Source organism: Histoplasma capsulatum, genomic scaffold, assembly GCF_000149585.1.
Source record: "Histoplasma capsulatum NAm1 scaffold_1 genomic scaffold, whole genome shotgun sequence".
Lineage (NCBI taxonomy): Eukaryota > Fungi > Ascomycota > Eurotiomycetes > Onygenales > Ajellomycetaceae > Histoplasma > Histoplasma mississippiense.
In genome coordinates this window covers 6,069,295-6,084,336 of record NW_001813982.1, presented here as the reverse complement: position 1 = coordinate 6,084,336, position 15,042 = coordinate 6,069,295, and the positions used below count along the sequence as shown (strand labels likewise).

Below are 15,042 nucleotides of genomic sequence, written 5' to 3'. Positions count from 1 at the left end.
CCTCCCTGTAGGGCTCATGGCGGGACTCCTTCTTGGCTGATATTGAGATAGGAAACCGCGAACCAGGAAATCCATAACATTTTCCAGGCGGAGCATGCGCGGAGAGAGGCGCTGGAGGAAGAAGTGCAGAACCTGCGTACGGAAATGACCAGGAAGAACGAGCTCGTTGACAAGCTTGAGACCGAAGTCCGTGAGCTGAAGCATCAATGTCGATGCCAGATCTGGTATACCATCCCGTCAGGGTGACGGACTCTTCTGTGTGGACATCGGTATTGCCCGGAATGCGCTCCCCCCCATTGATAAAACCTGCAGAACGTGTCACCAGGTTGTCGTTGGTGTTATTAAGAGCTACTAGGTAGAACCCAGACGGTTGAGTTTTGCCATTTGGAATGTACAGTGAAACGAGTGTAATTGAGAAATTGAATCTATCTATCTAAAGGGAGGTAACCCCACCTGCTTTGACCCTCAGTTTTGTGTAATGGAGGACGAGCTGGGACGGAAGGATTTTGACCCAGAATGGATTAGGGCCAGTCGTGATAACAAGAACCAGCACCAAGCGAAGATTACTATGAGGGAAAGACATGCACGCAAGTTGACCCTAAGGCTTTGACTTAGTTTCCTGAATAGTGGTGGATTCATTCACGAGACCGTACTTTTCGCGATTATAGTCAACTCTGTAAGGATGTAGCCTACAGTAAGGGGAGAATTATCTCAAGCAATCAGTCACTAGTCACGTTTATGTATCGTTCTCTGGATTCTACGTTCTGCAGACGCGATCTGCATCTCATGCGCGCAGACGGGGGCCGTGTACGCTCAGAGTATGACTCTTGAATTCCATGATGGATGGTGGAGTGAAGGTGACACCCTGTACTTTGCAGATCCCGCAGTGCTTTTGTCCGGTGGAGTACGCTTTCAGCTCCTCGCGGTGGACGCTCTCGATATGGTTCCAGAACTTGTTCGTGCGCTCCCGGACCTTCATCCGCTCCCCCCAAGGCAACGAGGTATCAGCGACGCAGAATGGGCACTGCTTTTCGCCCAGCTTCGCCGGAATGGATTCTTTCGCCCGCACGGTGTCTAGGGGCGGGTCAGGTTGGAAATCTCGCTGGGACGGCTGGTGTTTCTTGTGACGGCCCCGACGCTGAACCTCCTTCCGACGCTGCAGCTTGAACCAAACGATGATGCACGCACACCGGCGCGCGAACTGCTCATCCTCAGTCAGTTCCTGAGTGCCAGCGCACGTCAGTTCGACGACCCGTCTCCGTTCTGAGATCTGAAGTGGTGGCGGGGCCGGACACTCATCCAGAGACCCACCGCCCGCGCCGTTGCGGAGTCGCTGGTTGAATCGCTCCGTATCAGCATGCCGGAAGTGCCACCGCCTCTGCCGCTCAATAAGCTTGGAGTGAAGGTAAACTTTGCTGCGGTTCAGCCGGGAAACCACCTTCATCTTCTCTTCGTACAGTGGAGTTTTGCCCCGCGCTGCCGGCACGGAACGGAATCCCATCGCCCTCAGCTTCCGGGTCAGCTCTTTACTACGCTCGGTAAGCTCTATGATCTTTGGATTCTCGGTGATCTTTCTTTTCAACTCGTCGGTAAGTTCCGTCGGGGCAGTGGCGTCGGCGTTCAAGAACAGCCCATGGGCTGCTTTCTGGACCACATCGTTGGACGGAAGCTCCATGGCCGCGGCTTCCAGATCGAAGCGGATGACCGTGTCCAGATAGTACCGTACCGCATTGGATTCGTGATCGGCTACTTGATCCCGAACGGAGGACGGAGCTTTGTCTGCGGATCCGGTAGGTCAGCAGTTAGTCTGGCCAGGGGAAATGGGAAGAAAGAGAGGATAGACGAAGGGACCAAGGAGAGTAGTGGGGCAGGCACATACTGTTGATGGCGTTGATGAGAGAGCGTCGCCAGACATACTGGGTCAGACTATATTTGAACCCAGCCACCAGGCGAAGGTGTCTGAGGTAGCCGCTCCATGTAGATCCTTTGAGCGGCGTCTTCTCTGATGTTCGATACCCATCGCCCGTGCGTTCCGGCTGGCGGAACACCGGCACGTCCAGCATCTCTGCCTTGATCTTTAGGCTCATACCGCCTAGGTAGGACGGGATGGGATACCAGTAGATGTCTTCGAGCTTCTCGAATTCGGGCGCGAAGATCTCGTCATCTATTGCCATGGAGAGAAAGTGCCCCAGAAGATCCAGGAGCGGCTCCGGATTATGGCTGATGAATGTTTTCCTGCATCGTCAGTCAGTCGATGAAGCTTAATGCAGTACGGGGGTTGAGAAGAGGGAAAGTTGCATAGCTACACTCGCGGCTTCTTGTCTTCACCCTTGGTGTGGAGGAGTGTGACCTTGGCCAGGAGAATGTTTGGCCGGCCAGCCACAGGGCTCCGAATGATGTGGAAGCCGATATGCCGCCAGACAATGGCCCCAGTCTCCTCAGGGCCCGCATCATACTCGTCGTCCGTCACGTCCTCTATGAAGCGGTCAAGTTCACTGATGTCATTGTCGGCGGACGTATCGCTGGTGCAGCCGCTCTCCACTGACTCTGCACTCGACTCGGTGTCGGTATCGTTTTCTCGCACGAGCTCGCCAAACAGGGGTTCCTCGGAGCTGCCGCTAGTGCTGTCACTCTCTTCATCAACATACCCTGAGTCAGAGTCCGTATCATTGCTCATATGACTATCCATGTCGCTATCCAGGGGATCGTACATAACGTCTTCACCGCGCATCCCGTATTTGCCGCAGGACGCTTCTTCTCGGGCGGAGCGACAGCTTTTTCGGGGAGCCATGATTCGTGCCTTCTTTGTGTCGCGATATTCCTCGTCATCGTCGGAAAGAGCCCACTTGCGTTTCTCTAGTGCTATGGGTCTGTTCCCGTGCTGGCCGATCCCGGATCCCGCCGTTGGGTAGCGATCGGGGGTGGGCCCTGTGGCTCGGGGACGGTGACGCCGACGGTTGGTCCTGTTCTTTGAGCCCCTGCTCGCTGTGTGCGATACTCCCTTTGACTGTCCGTCTCCGGCTTCCGCATCACCGGTTTTGATCCGGGTGTCGAACAGCGAGACCAGCCTGGCACCGGAGATGAAGGACAAGAGGATACCTGCAGCAACGTAGAGTCGCTGCTTCTCATCGGCATACGCCTTCGTACACCGTGTCCAATGGGCGTGGAGGATGCGGTACACATCGTCCTTGGTGCCAGACGTGCCCCTCCTCCGCCGTCGCCGGAGACCCCATCTCTTGATCACGACGTTCTTATACTGTGCAGGGCACCCATCAGCTGGAGCAACGTCAGTCACTTGGATGAGCTTACGTTCAGACAATCCTGTTCCATCCCACTGTCCATGCCATGGCCAGTGCGCTCCACATACAGGATCTTCAGGACCCGCCAGTAAGAGTCAAAGGCCGATGCTGCCTTGATGCTGTTCCGGTGGGTGTCCTCGACCCAGTCAAAATATGTCTTGACTCGGCCCGCCGTCAGATTCTCAAGGAATTCCTCTTCCGTAGTCTTCAGTTCGGCATAGCAGAAGCTTTTCTCCGTAAGAAGGTAAATTCAATTTCCTTACAGAGATCAACACTTACCGTTGAACTTTCCGCCGGACCGTCCCCACACTTTTCTGAGAATTTGCGGCGTAGATTCTGGATGTGCGGCCAGCGGCCTCATGTTGTTCCAATATGGCTCTGTAGTTCGGCTTTCTGGGTGAATCCAGGCGACCCGCCGTGCGTGATCTGCCAGCTTTCGGCACTTTGGGCCTCCCAACTGGCATAACGTTCAGTGGGCGCGTGAGGCTGTCGCTGATGCGTAGGTAGATAGAAAAGAGATTCTATGGAGGAAGGCCGGGGTAGACCAGCCCTCTGCAAGGGAGTTGGGGCGGATAGGAGGGGGACTGGTGACTTGGGTATAATGAGTTGCAGAGGAACCAAGGGCAACGGAAGGCAAAGGGAGGAGGGAGAGGGGTGGGAGACATGATAGTATTTATAGAATGGGGAATCCAGGACTATCCCGGCGGCCATCGTGGTTGAAGGGTTGAGCGCCAGAAACGGCGCGCTCCAGCTGGGCGAATGGGCGAGTGAGTGGGTGAGCGATTCGAGAGCAGTCGCGCGAGCAGAAGGTGAGGCCGTGGACCCGGCCGCGGGCGTCAAATGGTATCCCAAAAAGCGGCGATGGGTGGATTCCAGATTGGGTCTAGTGGCGGCTAGTGTGGGTGCGAATCCGGGGTGCATGGGCGGCCGGAAGCAGCCCAACCGCCTGCCACTTTCGGCCGCCGTGGCCTTCAAAGTTGGATTCTAGATGAAATTCAATCTTGTATGTAATTAATTAGGGCTAGTTACAGCAATAAACAGTGCAAACACTAAACTATTTTTGAATTAGTGAATATTGATTAAAAGTCTCAGTAGTTTCAAACTTCCTCCAAGGCATTGTAGAAGCAGACAATCATATCATTTATTGTAATATTCTGTAACTTGATTTTTATAGACTTTTTTATTTCATTGATAATCACTCATTCATACAATCTGAATGAGATCTCAGACTTAGAAATAGATGTTTGTAGAAATTGAAAATTTTCTAATTGTGTTTTTTTTTTTTTTTTTTTTTTCTTCTTCTTCTTCTTCTTCTTCTTCTTTTTATTCTTCTTCTCATCATCAGTTGGATTCTTATCATTATTCAGAACATTTGAAACAGGTGATTTGAGTAGATGAAAATGCAGAGTAATTGAAATTCTTTTATAAACTTGTAAAATAGTAAAATGATGAGTGTTGCAGAGCATATTGACAAATTTGATGATAAAGGTGTGTATTTGATGATAAAGGTGCGTATTTGAATGAATTGGATGATATTTGAATGATTCTAGAGATACGTGGATGTTTTGGTTATTTCTGCGGTGTTTTGCTACTATTTTTCAGGGGGTGGCAGAAAATTCTGTTTTCGCAAGCTTTACGTCCGCCACAATACACAGAGACGTTGTCCACGGCTCCCAACCTGTTGAGATACGCAGAAAAAGAGTCCAGATCAATCCATGGATCCATTCAAACAGTTTGAATATTGTGTAGAAGGCAACCAACCCTGTGATTTTAGAAGTTAGCTTCTAAGGGAACTACTTTTTGTATCTTATCTTTATTCAAAGTATCTTGCTGAAAAAAATATGCGCTTTTGATCACAGTGCTACTCCGGCAAATTCCTCATTTAAATAGTTTCTTAATCAGAGAATATATGACTGTTTTCAACAATATACATCTTAAATATTCATTCAACCAATACCAATATACGCAGTATGATGGATACATGCTCCTACCATCCTTGACATAGATCCCAGAAAATCACAAGATTCTCCCTTCGTCATAGCAATCTCTCAATGCATACACCTCGCCAAAGTTTCGACGCAAGCACAAATACTAAAAAAGGAGATGGCGAATTCAAATATGATATCTAATACAGGGTACGCTCTCCGAGACCCTACCACTATAAATAATATATGTAAGTAACCTATTTGGTGGAGTATAGAATCACCTCGCCAACAGTTAGTTAATATAGTTATTTGCATAGCTACGTGGCGAAACAATGAAGATTGTCCAGAGATAGAATGTCCGGAAGGAGAAGCAGATATCAGACATTCGAATTCAAAAGGAAGACTTTTGCTTGTGTAGAGGCCCTTGGTAAATACATGGTTTCGCACATCACCAGTCGGTGATTCTCCGAGTACCAACCCATCGTAGTAGGAACTTCAATCCAGCTCGCCAGACAATCCTTATTCGCCTTTGCGCTGAGGAAACAAACGTCACGGCCAGGGTCCGTTCCGCCGATCCAAACTAGATCTCTGAGGTGATGCTTTATTAGCTAGCTTCGGGCTAAAATCCCGAGGCTATTATTTCGAGATCCAATCTCCGCATTCTCAACAGCAAGCCTCTAACACATCGAAATCGATGGGGAAATCCTGCATGCGCTTCCTAGCACAAGTTAACTCAGATATTACGGTTTATAATGGACCACTCAGAAATAATCTCAATTCTTACTTTTGAGAAAAACATTTAGTAACATTTTTTATTTATTTTGCGTTTTGGATAGATCACGAAGTTTATTTCTGGATTGTATGTCTCTGACACGAACCCGCCATCCCATGAGGCGAGATACCCATTTTCCTGTTTAACATTTGTTTGGAGAAAGCCGCCGCTTGATTTTCTTCGTTTCCCGTTACCAAACTCAAAAGTTGATAAATTCCTGAAAATCCCATTCCTTCTCTTCTGTCTTTAAGTTGTTATTACTAGAAACATATCAACTGTATTTTTTCCATATCCTACCTACCTACTGTCGAGCCGGAAATCGAACTTCAGGTTACGTACTAGCCATGATTTTTTTCAAATCCATACCCCCTTCGCTGATATCTCGCCGTCCCCACTCACGACATATTGCTCGAATTGGCCAATATTTACATTCCCACTTTTCGACATCTGCGCGGATTCAGAGCTATGCGGATACTCTCCCGAATCTTAAAATTGGTGCTCATACCCGGGTCCTCTTCCAGGGGTTTACAGGTATGTTTGGGGTTGAATGTAATCTGTGTCTTGGTTATTGATTGACTTGTTTTATTTTTTATTTTTTTATTTTATTTTTATTTTATTTTTTGGCTTGCTCGCTGGTGTATGCAATTCTATAGTCAGTCGCTGAAATATTGAAAATAGGTAGACTGGTAATTTCTCTTTCCAATAAAGACTCACCTTGTGGTTGGTATAGCTAAAGTTGCTACAGGCGACCGCGAATGTGAAAGAATCGTTAGCATGGGGTACCAAGGTTGTAGGCGGTGTAAAGCCGGGTGTGGAAGGTGAACACCTTGGATTGCCTGTCTTTCCATCAGTCCAAGTGGTATGTACATTTATCGGTTGACATATGTTGCGAAGCAAATTACACTGACATGTGTAATCAATACCAGGCACAAGAGAAGCTGAAGCCAGATGCAACTGCCATCTACGTGCCAGGGCCGCAAACAGCACAGGCCATTGAAGAGGCTATCGCAGCAGAGATTCCTCTAATAGTCGCCGTAGCAGAGCATGTTCCTGTTCATGATATGCTTCGAGTGAGAATCACCTGGCCACATATCCAAGAGTTTCGGATTATCTAACCGGACATCACTAGATACACGCAATGCTTCAAACCCAATCAAAATCTCGTTTGGTTGGCGCAAACTGCCCTGGTATCATTTCCGCTGTTGGGAGATGTAGAATTGGGTTCCAGCCTCTTTCATGTTTCGCGCCGGGGCATATTGGAATTGTCGCCAAGTCTGGTACTCTTGGTTACGAGACCGTTGCGGCAACGACACGAGCAGGATTGGGTCAGAGTCTTTGCATAGGCGTGGGAGGGGATGTTGTAGCTGGTACAAGCTTTGTTGATGCACTGAACTTTTTCGAGCATGACGGAGACACCCATGGAATCATAATTGTTGGAGAAATCGGAGGATCAGCAGAAATTGCAGCTGCAGAGTGGATTTTTGACTATCGAAGACGCACTGCAGAACCAAAGTATGAAAACTGACATTTGCTCCCTGTGGAAATGTTTACTTTACTAATAGTAGTGGCATTCAGACCCATCATGGCGGTAGTCAGCGGAATTTATGCTCCACCTGGGCGGGTCATGGGCCATGCAGGCGCATGGGCTGGTCTGGGGGATCCCGATGCACAAACCAAGATCAGAGCTTTACAAAATGCAGGCGCCGTCATGGTAGACCACCCAGAGAAATTCGGGGAAGGGATGAGAACGTTGTTGACCAATGTGGGCGGACGGCCCGCATTTCAGGTAGCTTCCCGCGCCAGAAAATGAAATTATGCATAACTAGTTAATTGTTCCCACTGACATCAGCACATAGACCGCCCCGGTTGCGGTTGCAGCACAGCAGAGGGGATTCCACACTTTGCGTCGACCAACCATACGACGGCAACATATCATGCCACAACGCAGAACCCTTTACCTCACACAATCCCAGTCATTTGAATTGTTAGGGGAAAAAGGGGTCGCGATTGGCGAATCGAACGAACGTTCTGATTTCTTTTTTGGAATTTCTATAGATCGAAACTCATGTTCACCATGCATTATTGCTTCTCCCACCACTAATCCGGCAACTTTTCTCTCTCGATCTAGGAAATTCCCATTTACATATGGCAAGACACATTTCACTACCAATCAGGCCAACATCAGAGCGGTTGCCAGCTACCTCGGCCTTGGAGAGATATCTCTAGAACCTCTTGCGAAGTTCGCACAGACTTTGCTTGATATTTTTATAAACAAGGAGGCTCTTCTGCTAGAAACAAAAGTCTCCGGGAGGAGCGATGGTTGTTTTCGGGTTACCGAGGCCCGATTCGGCTTCGATGATGCCGCATACAAAAGTTCGAAGAGACAGGAAGATATCCACAAACTACGAAATATGGCGCAAGAGGTTCCAGAAGAAGTCGAAGCTGAGAAAGAGGGAATTGTCTATGTCAAGTACGAGTGCTGCTATCCAAAAATACTTTGATAGATGGGATCCTAACAACAGGATATTTAGACTTCCTGGAGAGGGAAGCATCGGTACACTTGGTAAGTCTTAACCTTTCATGGTTCCCTCTTGACACAAGGCAAAGCAGAACAAAAGAAAAGAAAAGAAAAAGCCACAATTCTCACCCCTACCGCTTATAGTTAACGGTGCCGGCCTCGCCATGAACACCGTCGACGCTCTGACTCTTCACGGCGGCCACTGCGCCAACTTCCTCGACACCGGCGGAAAAGCAACGTCCGAGACGGTAAAGTCATCATTCCGAATCGTCCTCTCCGATCCTCGCGTGAAAACCATCTTCGTCAACATTTTTGGCGGCCTGACTCTCTGCGACATGATCGCTAACGGGATCATCATGGCGTTCCGCGATTTGGATATGAAGGTACCTGTTGTTGTTCGCCTGCGCGGTACCAATGAGGAACTTGGGCAGAAGATGGTATGTCAGATCCTTTTCCTTGCCAATTGTTCCTAGGGATGGTATTTTTATGGAAGTGTATCAGCGCGACGCAGGGGGGACTAATTGTTTTTACTCCAAACTTAGATTGCCGACAGCAGGCTCCCGCTACATGCCTTCGACTCGTTTGAGGAAGCGGCAAGCAAGGTTATTAGCCTTTCTCGCTAAATCAGAGGATCCTAGATTTCCAATTCCGGGCAATAATACGATGTTAAGTATATGTACATTGTAGTTCCGACTGTCTTCAGCTGTTAGATCGCCTCGATGTTTCGTTATTTGTTTCTCCATATATATGCCGATTATGTGTCCTTACAATATTACTTGATGTTTATGATATTCCCGTTTTGGTTTGGGTGAAGGTTTTTCTTTTATATTTCCTACTAAACACTTTATGAATGCTTATCTTGTTTGTTCGTTGCTCGGTGGTCCATATATGGGAGCGAAATGTATACGATAAACGTTTAGACCAACGTAATGAAATAATATATATAACACAGCATGGCAGGTTACAAAAGATAAATGTCCAAATCATGAAGATGTATTTTATAATGTCTCTAAGGCCTTTATTATCTTGTTTGGTAGGTGTCCAAGTGAAGGAACTAGCAGCCCATTACATCTTAATTCACATGTGGCCCGTCCGTGCAACTCTTACCCTGCCCCGGTGGCGTAATGGGTAAAGCCAAGCCTTGAGGGACTGGCAGAAGGGTAATGCGTAGCTCTCCTATGATTGGACAAAGATTTCCCTCCTAGCCTGGGAAGTTCGGGACCAAGCTAAGCTAAGATTGTGGGTTCGAGTCCCACGTTCCTCGATATTTTTTCCCTTTTTTTTTTCTTTTTTTCAATTTTTTTGTTCTAGCTATTCTTTGTGTTCAACGAATTTTCTTATTTTACCAACCAACCAATTTCGATTTTAGCAACGGGCCGAGGTAGGTTGTCTGCAGGCTGAGCCGATTCCCTGCAAGTGAAGCCCACTTAGCTTCCCCTGCAGCCGGGGGTTCATTACCGTCTGCAACTCGACTGTCCTTCCTGAGCGGCTGAAAAATGCACGTTTGTGCTTAACTTGAAAGGGGAGCCTTGTTGGCTTTGTAAGCATCCCTTTTTTTTTTTTTTTTCGAACCACGAAAGCTATGAAGTTGGTGATTTCGGATAATTTTGCAGGATTTAAGTTTCGTATATCGGATTCGCGAACAAGTGCCATGCCCCCAGCAGGCATTGGGCCCTTTTATTGTGTTTGTTCCCCCGAGCTTCCGCTAGTGGTTACCGGAAAATTGAAGGTCAGCATCCAAACTCCTTGAAAGCACCATTGCTGGTGGGCCCGTGGGGCTCGCCTTATCTACATTCTTGGCAAGAATCCGAACTCCGTTCAGATATTTTGAACCCTGGCCTTCAGGAGTCGCTTGTGCTGCTCCATCCAGTGTCGGTTGATTTCGATGGAAGTGGTTGAGCCCACCAGCGCACCGTTGCACCATCTATTTTGAGAAATTGGTTCTTGCGCGGTCCCCTGAAGCATCTCTTCCGCTCAATTACTATGGCTCCGTTCCGCTCTCGTCCTGTTTTTTTCCCAGGCAATCACATTTTCTTTATCTCAAAGCAGCGCGTATCATTCCCTGTCTCTATTTCTTCTTTTTCCACTTCTTCCGGCGCTTCCTTGTCACGCTCCTTTTTCATAGCCCGGCCGTCAAGCCCGTCATCGAATAGACCTTATTCAGGTATGACGAATTTTTCATATGCGACCATTGTATTTCAATCCATTGAACTCCGGAGTGATATATATATTTACCGAGGACCTTTAATCAATCAAGTCAAATAAACTGACCCTGATTGCATATGCCTTTATACAGTCCAGACAGTCCACCCATCTTCTCCCAAGCCTCTGCCTCCTCCTCCCTCCCATACTTCATTCAAAAGGCCCTCCATATTCCGCCGTTTCCTAGGTTTCTCAGCAATCGCAATATTCTCCTTCACTCTTGGAATCTCCCTAAGCCCCGTTGTATCCACCATGGTCCAGGTCGTCAACCAACTCCGCTCCGACGAGGAATCTGAATACATAGCTCCCGACGAAGTCTTGCAGGATATCGATGACTTCATCTACAATCACCCCATAGCTCGCTCTCTGCGAACAGATGAGCGCTTCACCGAATCGCGACCCCACCTCAAGATTCCCCTGGAATTGCGCGCCCACAACCTCACTGCCGGAACTCTGTCTGGCGCCAATAAGATCGCTGTACCCCCTTACACCTGGACGGAGACGGGTGGGAAAAGCCTCGTTGCGATGCTATATCTGGGTTCGGACGTTTCTGGCCACCCGGGCATTGTCCATGGCGGCCTCCTCGCTACCATTCTCGACGAATTTCTCGCGAGGTGTTGCTTCTCTGCTTTACCCAATGGCATTGGCGTCACTGCAAATTTGAACATAGACTACCGCAGCCCGGCGCTTGCAGGGTCGTTTTTCGTTGTGCGCGCTAATACGGTGAAGGTTGAAGGGCGCAAGGCATGGGTTGAAGGGAGGATTGAGACTCTACCCGATGAGGGGCGGGAGCCTCTTGTTGTGGCTCAGGCGAAAGCGTTGTTTGTCGAGCCGAAGAATGCTGCTGTACGTGGCCTCCCTTTATTTTGTTTCTGTCCTAACTACTTCTCTTGGATCGTTCTGTTAACCCGGGATCATAGTCTCTTCCACGACTTTTTAAATCGACATAAAACATCATCGTATGCTGGTTTCGGGCGTATCTGCCGTCATGATAGGGATTACCGACTTGATGTCTTGATATATTCCATTTTTGCGAAGCTTGCAGTTAGATATCATCCGACTGCCGTTTCATCTTCTTTTGTCTTATTTCTCCCCCCCCCCCCCCAACGATGGGTGCTGCTGTTTATTAAACTATTTCTTTCTGATTGGTATTTTCTGGGTTGACCCTTGTGTTTTAAGTTCCCGCATTCTTTGGGGTTGGATACTGGGCATACATAATATGTGTTGAATATTCGCAGGTGAGGAATAAAATTCCGGCTGCGCTTTTTCAATAGTAGGTAAAGCTATACATTAATGAGATCATGAGTAACTTACGCTCTACTATACCATAATTTTGGAATTTGGCATCATCAGAAAATAGGATCATCAACGTTAAAGAAGAAAGTATTTTAACGTATGGAGTTATTGTCATAATTCATTAAGGTTTGATGATGCTACAACTTGCAACGTGATTGGCCCACACGCTGACCACTGTCCACATCTCACTTTACAGCTTCAACTCTCATCAGGAAATCCATCGTATTTTGCTCTTATTGACTCCGCTCACCAGGAACAAAAAGGGGGATTGAAAAGAAATCCAGTACATTCTATGCCCGCCGTTTAAAACAAACCAAAAAGCGCGGTGAGGATTCTCAGTATACATAACCCTAGATAATGTCCAAGGGACCCAAGTACATCCTCCTCTCCCTCCCTAGCTCCATCACCCCCTCCCACCACCGTGACGATGCTCTCGAAGCTATCAGCAAGACCATCACCTCAGATAATGGCACGGTCATCCCATTTGCCATCCCAGAGTTTAAAATCGGGACGCTGGATACGCTGGTGCAGCAGGCGGACGAGCTGGCGAGGCTAGAAGCCCTGTGCCATAACGTCGTGGGCAAGGTGGGGGATGTTTTGAAGAATGTTCTGGAGGGGGATGAGGAGCAGATTGCGAATATGAAAACGGTCAATGACAGTATGGTGGCGGAGATTCCTCTTTTTTGTTTCTTTTGGATTCCCCTCCTTATTGTTCCAGGCCTAGAGTGGTTTAGCTGACATGTATCTTGAATTTACCAGAGCCCGTTGAGCAGTATCTAAGGACGTTTCAGTGGAATAAGGTCAAATACCGGGCAGAGAGGTCATTGGCAGAATTGATTGATTTGCTTCAAAAGGTATGGAGGGATAAATGCTTTGTCATATTGCATTTCAACCGATTCTTTCTGCTGATGAGACTCCCTCTTCTTCCCTCGTTTCTAGGAAGCCGCAAGCATCGACAATGACGTTCGAGCCAAGTTCTCACAATATACCCAAGGAAAAACGACACTTGCTGCACTCCAACGGAGACAAACGTATGAGGATATACCTAATGTAGTCCAATATTTTGCCAAATTGTATCCTGACACTTTCCTAGGGGCACATTGTCCACCAAATCCCTCGCATCTGTCGTTGATCCCCGCGTCCTCGTCCAAGACTCCGAATACCTCGAAACCCACTTAATTGCCGTCCCTTCACGAGACACAAAAGAATTCCTACGAACATACGAAACCATGTCACCCATGGTCGTCCCTCGCTCTTCAACGTTTGTCGCTTCAGATGACGAATCCACCCTGTACGCTGTCACGACGTTCAAAAAGCACAGCGCTGAATTCATCCATAAGTGTCGGGAACACCGGTGGATACCTAGAGATTATAAATATGTTGAGGGTAACGAGGAGAAGGAGCGGAGGGATCTAGATAAAGCTAATTCCGATGCACGGCGGCTTTGGGGCGAGACATTGCGGCTTGCAAGGACCGGGTGGAGCGAGGCTGTGATGGCTTGGGTGCATGTGCTTGTCTTGAGGGTGTTTGTAGAGACGGTGTTGAGATATGGGTTGCCGCTGGACTTTGTGTGCGCATTGATAAAGGTTGGTGGATTTTATCTTTCCTACACTCTCCCTCCCTGGTCCCTGCTGTCTGCAGTCCTTTTTGTGCTTCCCTTGTGGCCACCACTGCAACCCCTTCATGCAGCGCCTTTGGTTCTTTTCACCTTCCGATCGCAACCAACACACTCCTTTACCTTAACCCTTCCTCTTTCAGCTCCCCGCGGAGATTATCCTTGCTAACAAAGGGGACAAAAATTACCAGACCACAAACAAACAAGCACGAAAAGCAAAGAGCCTCCTCGACGACTCATACTCGTACCTAGCGGGCAACGCCTTCGGGCGTGATAAGAAAGGCCGTGTCCAAAAAGATGATCCTCTGGATATGCAGCATGTCAGCGGAGCAGGTGAGAGCGGAGCAGGTGAGTATACCGCTTTTGTATATTACGAGATAGACTTCGAGTGAGCTTGAAGCCAGCCAGCTCCCAACAGACTTCACTCACATCCTGCCGCATAAAAGGAGGCATCTCGTCTATTTTCATTTTTCATTTCGAATCTTAACGGTATCATGAAATGGGAAGGAAAATGATGAATTAATTCATACATTTGGATGATGACACGGATCTTTCATTTTTGTTTGTATCGCATGCGGTTTCTATTTTCTTTACTAATGCCTACATTTTTACAAATGTGCTTGCCCACGGTTTCTTTCTTTCCTTTTCAATGTTGTCATAGTATCTGGGACCTGCGACTTATATTTAGTTTGTTGGAGTGTTTCGACTCAATTCTTTTACACCCGGAACATTTGCGACTCTCTCGCTACTGATGATATATAAGCCCATCGTGTCAGACTTAATAGCTATAATTGTCACTCGATTTGCTCCTAGATTTTCCCCCCCTCCTTTTTAACGTCCATGCTAAGAGATAGGGGAGAATACAGCGGACATGCTGCCCTTGCACGAAGGATGTGATTTTGCGAGGCCCTTATCTCCCTAATTTTGGGCATAATTCACCGGGTATCATTAATCATATGAGATATTTGTGATTCTACATGCTTAGTATCTAATTCATGCCAACTCTATAAATTGGATATCGCACATCCCGGAATATGAGACAAGAGAATAGATCCAAAAAAAAAAAAAAAAACATGATGAAAACTGAAAGTATATATGAACAAAAAAGACCAGGGCAATAACTTTAATTATGCACGGCTCTTTCAGGCAAATAGCCCTTTCCCTCCAAATACTTAATAATCTGCGCAACCGCCTCCTTAATCCCAACCTCATGACTCCGAATATGAATTTCAGGTTTCTCGGGGGCCTCGTACGGTGCACTGATCCCCGTAAACTCCTTGATAACCCCCTCCCGCGCCTTCTTATACAAACCCTTCGGATCTCTCTAACTCCGCCACCTCAACAGGGACATCAATATAGACCTCACTCTCATTGACAAACCGGATTCCTGTTCCCCTTCGCCATGAATGCCGGAA

At 47.7% G+C, this 15,042-nt stretch overlaps 7 protein-coding genes and 1 non-coding gene across 8 annotated transcripts in view; 4 read left to right on the top strand and 4 right to left on the bottom strand.

Moving 5' to 3' along the window:
* Window positions 1-784: 784 nt before the first annotated feature.
* HCAG_01748 (predicted protein) lies at window positions 785-3,763 on the bottom strand (the record flags this gene model as incomplete). The annotated part of the gene is made up of 5 exons (XM_001544651.1): window positions 785-1,779; window positions 1,880-2,235; window positions 2,457-3,256; window positions 3,310-3,526; window positions 3,579-3,763. The coding sequence occupies 5 exons, from the start codon at window positions 3,761-3,763 to the stop codon at window positions 785-787; spliced, it is 2,553 nt and encodes an 850-aa protein (XP_001544701.1).
* A 2,432-nt stretch (window positions 3,764-6,195) lies between these two features.
* Window positions 6,196-6,772, bottom strand: HCAG_01747 (predicted protein; the record flags this gene model as incomplete). The annotated part of the gene is made up of 4 exons (XM_001544650.1): window positions 6,196-6,256; window positions 6,298-6,334; window positions 6,502-6,572; window positions 6,711-6,772. The coding sequence occupies 4 exons, from the start codon at window positions 6,770-6,772 to the stop codon at window positions 6,196-6,198; spliced, it is 231 nt and encodes a 76-aa protein (XP_001544700.1).
* Window positions 6,773-8,407: 1,635 nt separating this feature from the next.
* On the top strand, window positions 8,408-9,137 carry HCAG_01746 (hypothetical protein; the record flags this gene model as incomplete). Its single annotated transcript, XM_001544649.1, has 4 exons — window positions 8,408-8,466; window positions 8,528-8,559; window positions 8,659-8,951; window positions 9,057-9,137. The coding sequence occupies 4 exons, from the start codon at window positions 8,408-8,410 to the stop codon at window positions 9,135-9,137; spliced, it is 465 nt and encodes a 154-aa protein (XP_001544699.1).
* Window positions 9,138-9,657: 520 nt separating this feature from the next.
* On the top strand, window positions 9,658-9,778 carry HCAG_09388. The gene has a single exon. It is a non-coding gene; the product is annotated as a tRNA-Arg (tRNA).
* A 441-nt stretch (window positions 9,779-10,219) lies between these two features.
* HCAG_01745 (predicted protein) lies at window positions 10,220-10,438 on the bottom strand (the record flags this gene model as incomplete). Its single annotated transcript, XM_001544648.1, has 1 exon — window positions 10,220-10,438. One exon carries the CDS (start codon window positions 10,436-10,438, stop codon window positions 10,220-10,222), a length of 219 nt encoding a protein of 72 aa, XP_001544698.1.
* Window positions 10,439-10,968: 530 nt separating this feature from the next.
* HCAG_01744 (conserved hypothetical protein) lies at window positions 10,969-11,726 on the top strand (the record flags this gene model as incomplete). The annotated part of the gene is made up of 2 exons (XM_001544647.1): window positions 10,969-11,562; window positions 11,712-11,726. The coding sequence occupies 2 exons, from the start codon at window positions 10,969-10,971 to the stop codon at window positions 11,724-11,726; spliced, it is 609 nt and encodes a 202-aa protein (XP_001544697.1).
* Window positions 11,727-12,369: 643 nt separating this feature from the next.
* On the top strand, window positions 12,370-14,019 carry HCAG_01743 (conserved hypothetical protein; the record flags this gene model as incomplete). Its single annotated transcript, XM_001544646.1, has 5 exons — window positions 12,370-12,708; window positions 12,786-12,866; window positions 12,952-13,043; window positions 13,106-13,598; window positions 13,819-14,019. The coding sequence occupies 5 exons, from the start codon at window positions 12,370-12,372 to the stop codon at window positions 14,017-14,019; spliced, it is 1,206 nt and encodes a 401-aa protein (XP_001544696.1).
* Window positions 14,020-14,750: 731 nt separating this feature from the next.
* HCAG_01742 (adenylyl-sulfate kinase) overlaps window positions 14,751-15,042 on the bottom strand; it is a gene marked incomplete at both ends in the record, with an annotated part of 800 nt that continues 508 nt past the window's right edge. Inside the window, one exon of the mRNA XM_001544645.1 lies at window positions 14,751-14,939. Within this exon, the coding sequence (XP_001544695.1) occupies window positions 14,751-14,939 (189 nt within the window). The remainder of the gene's footprint in view (window positions 14,940-15,042) is intronic.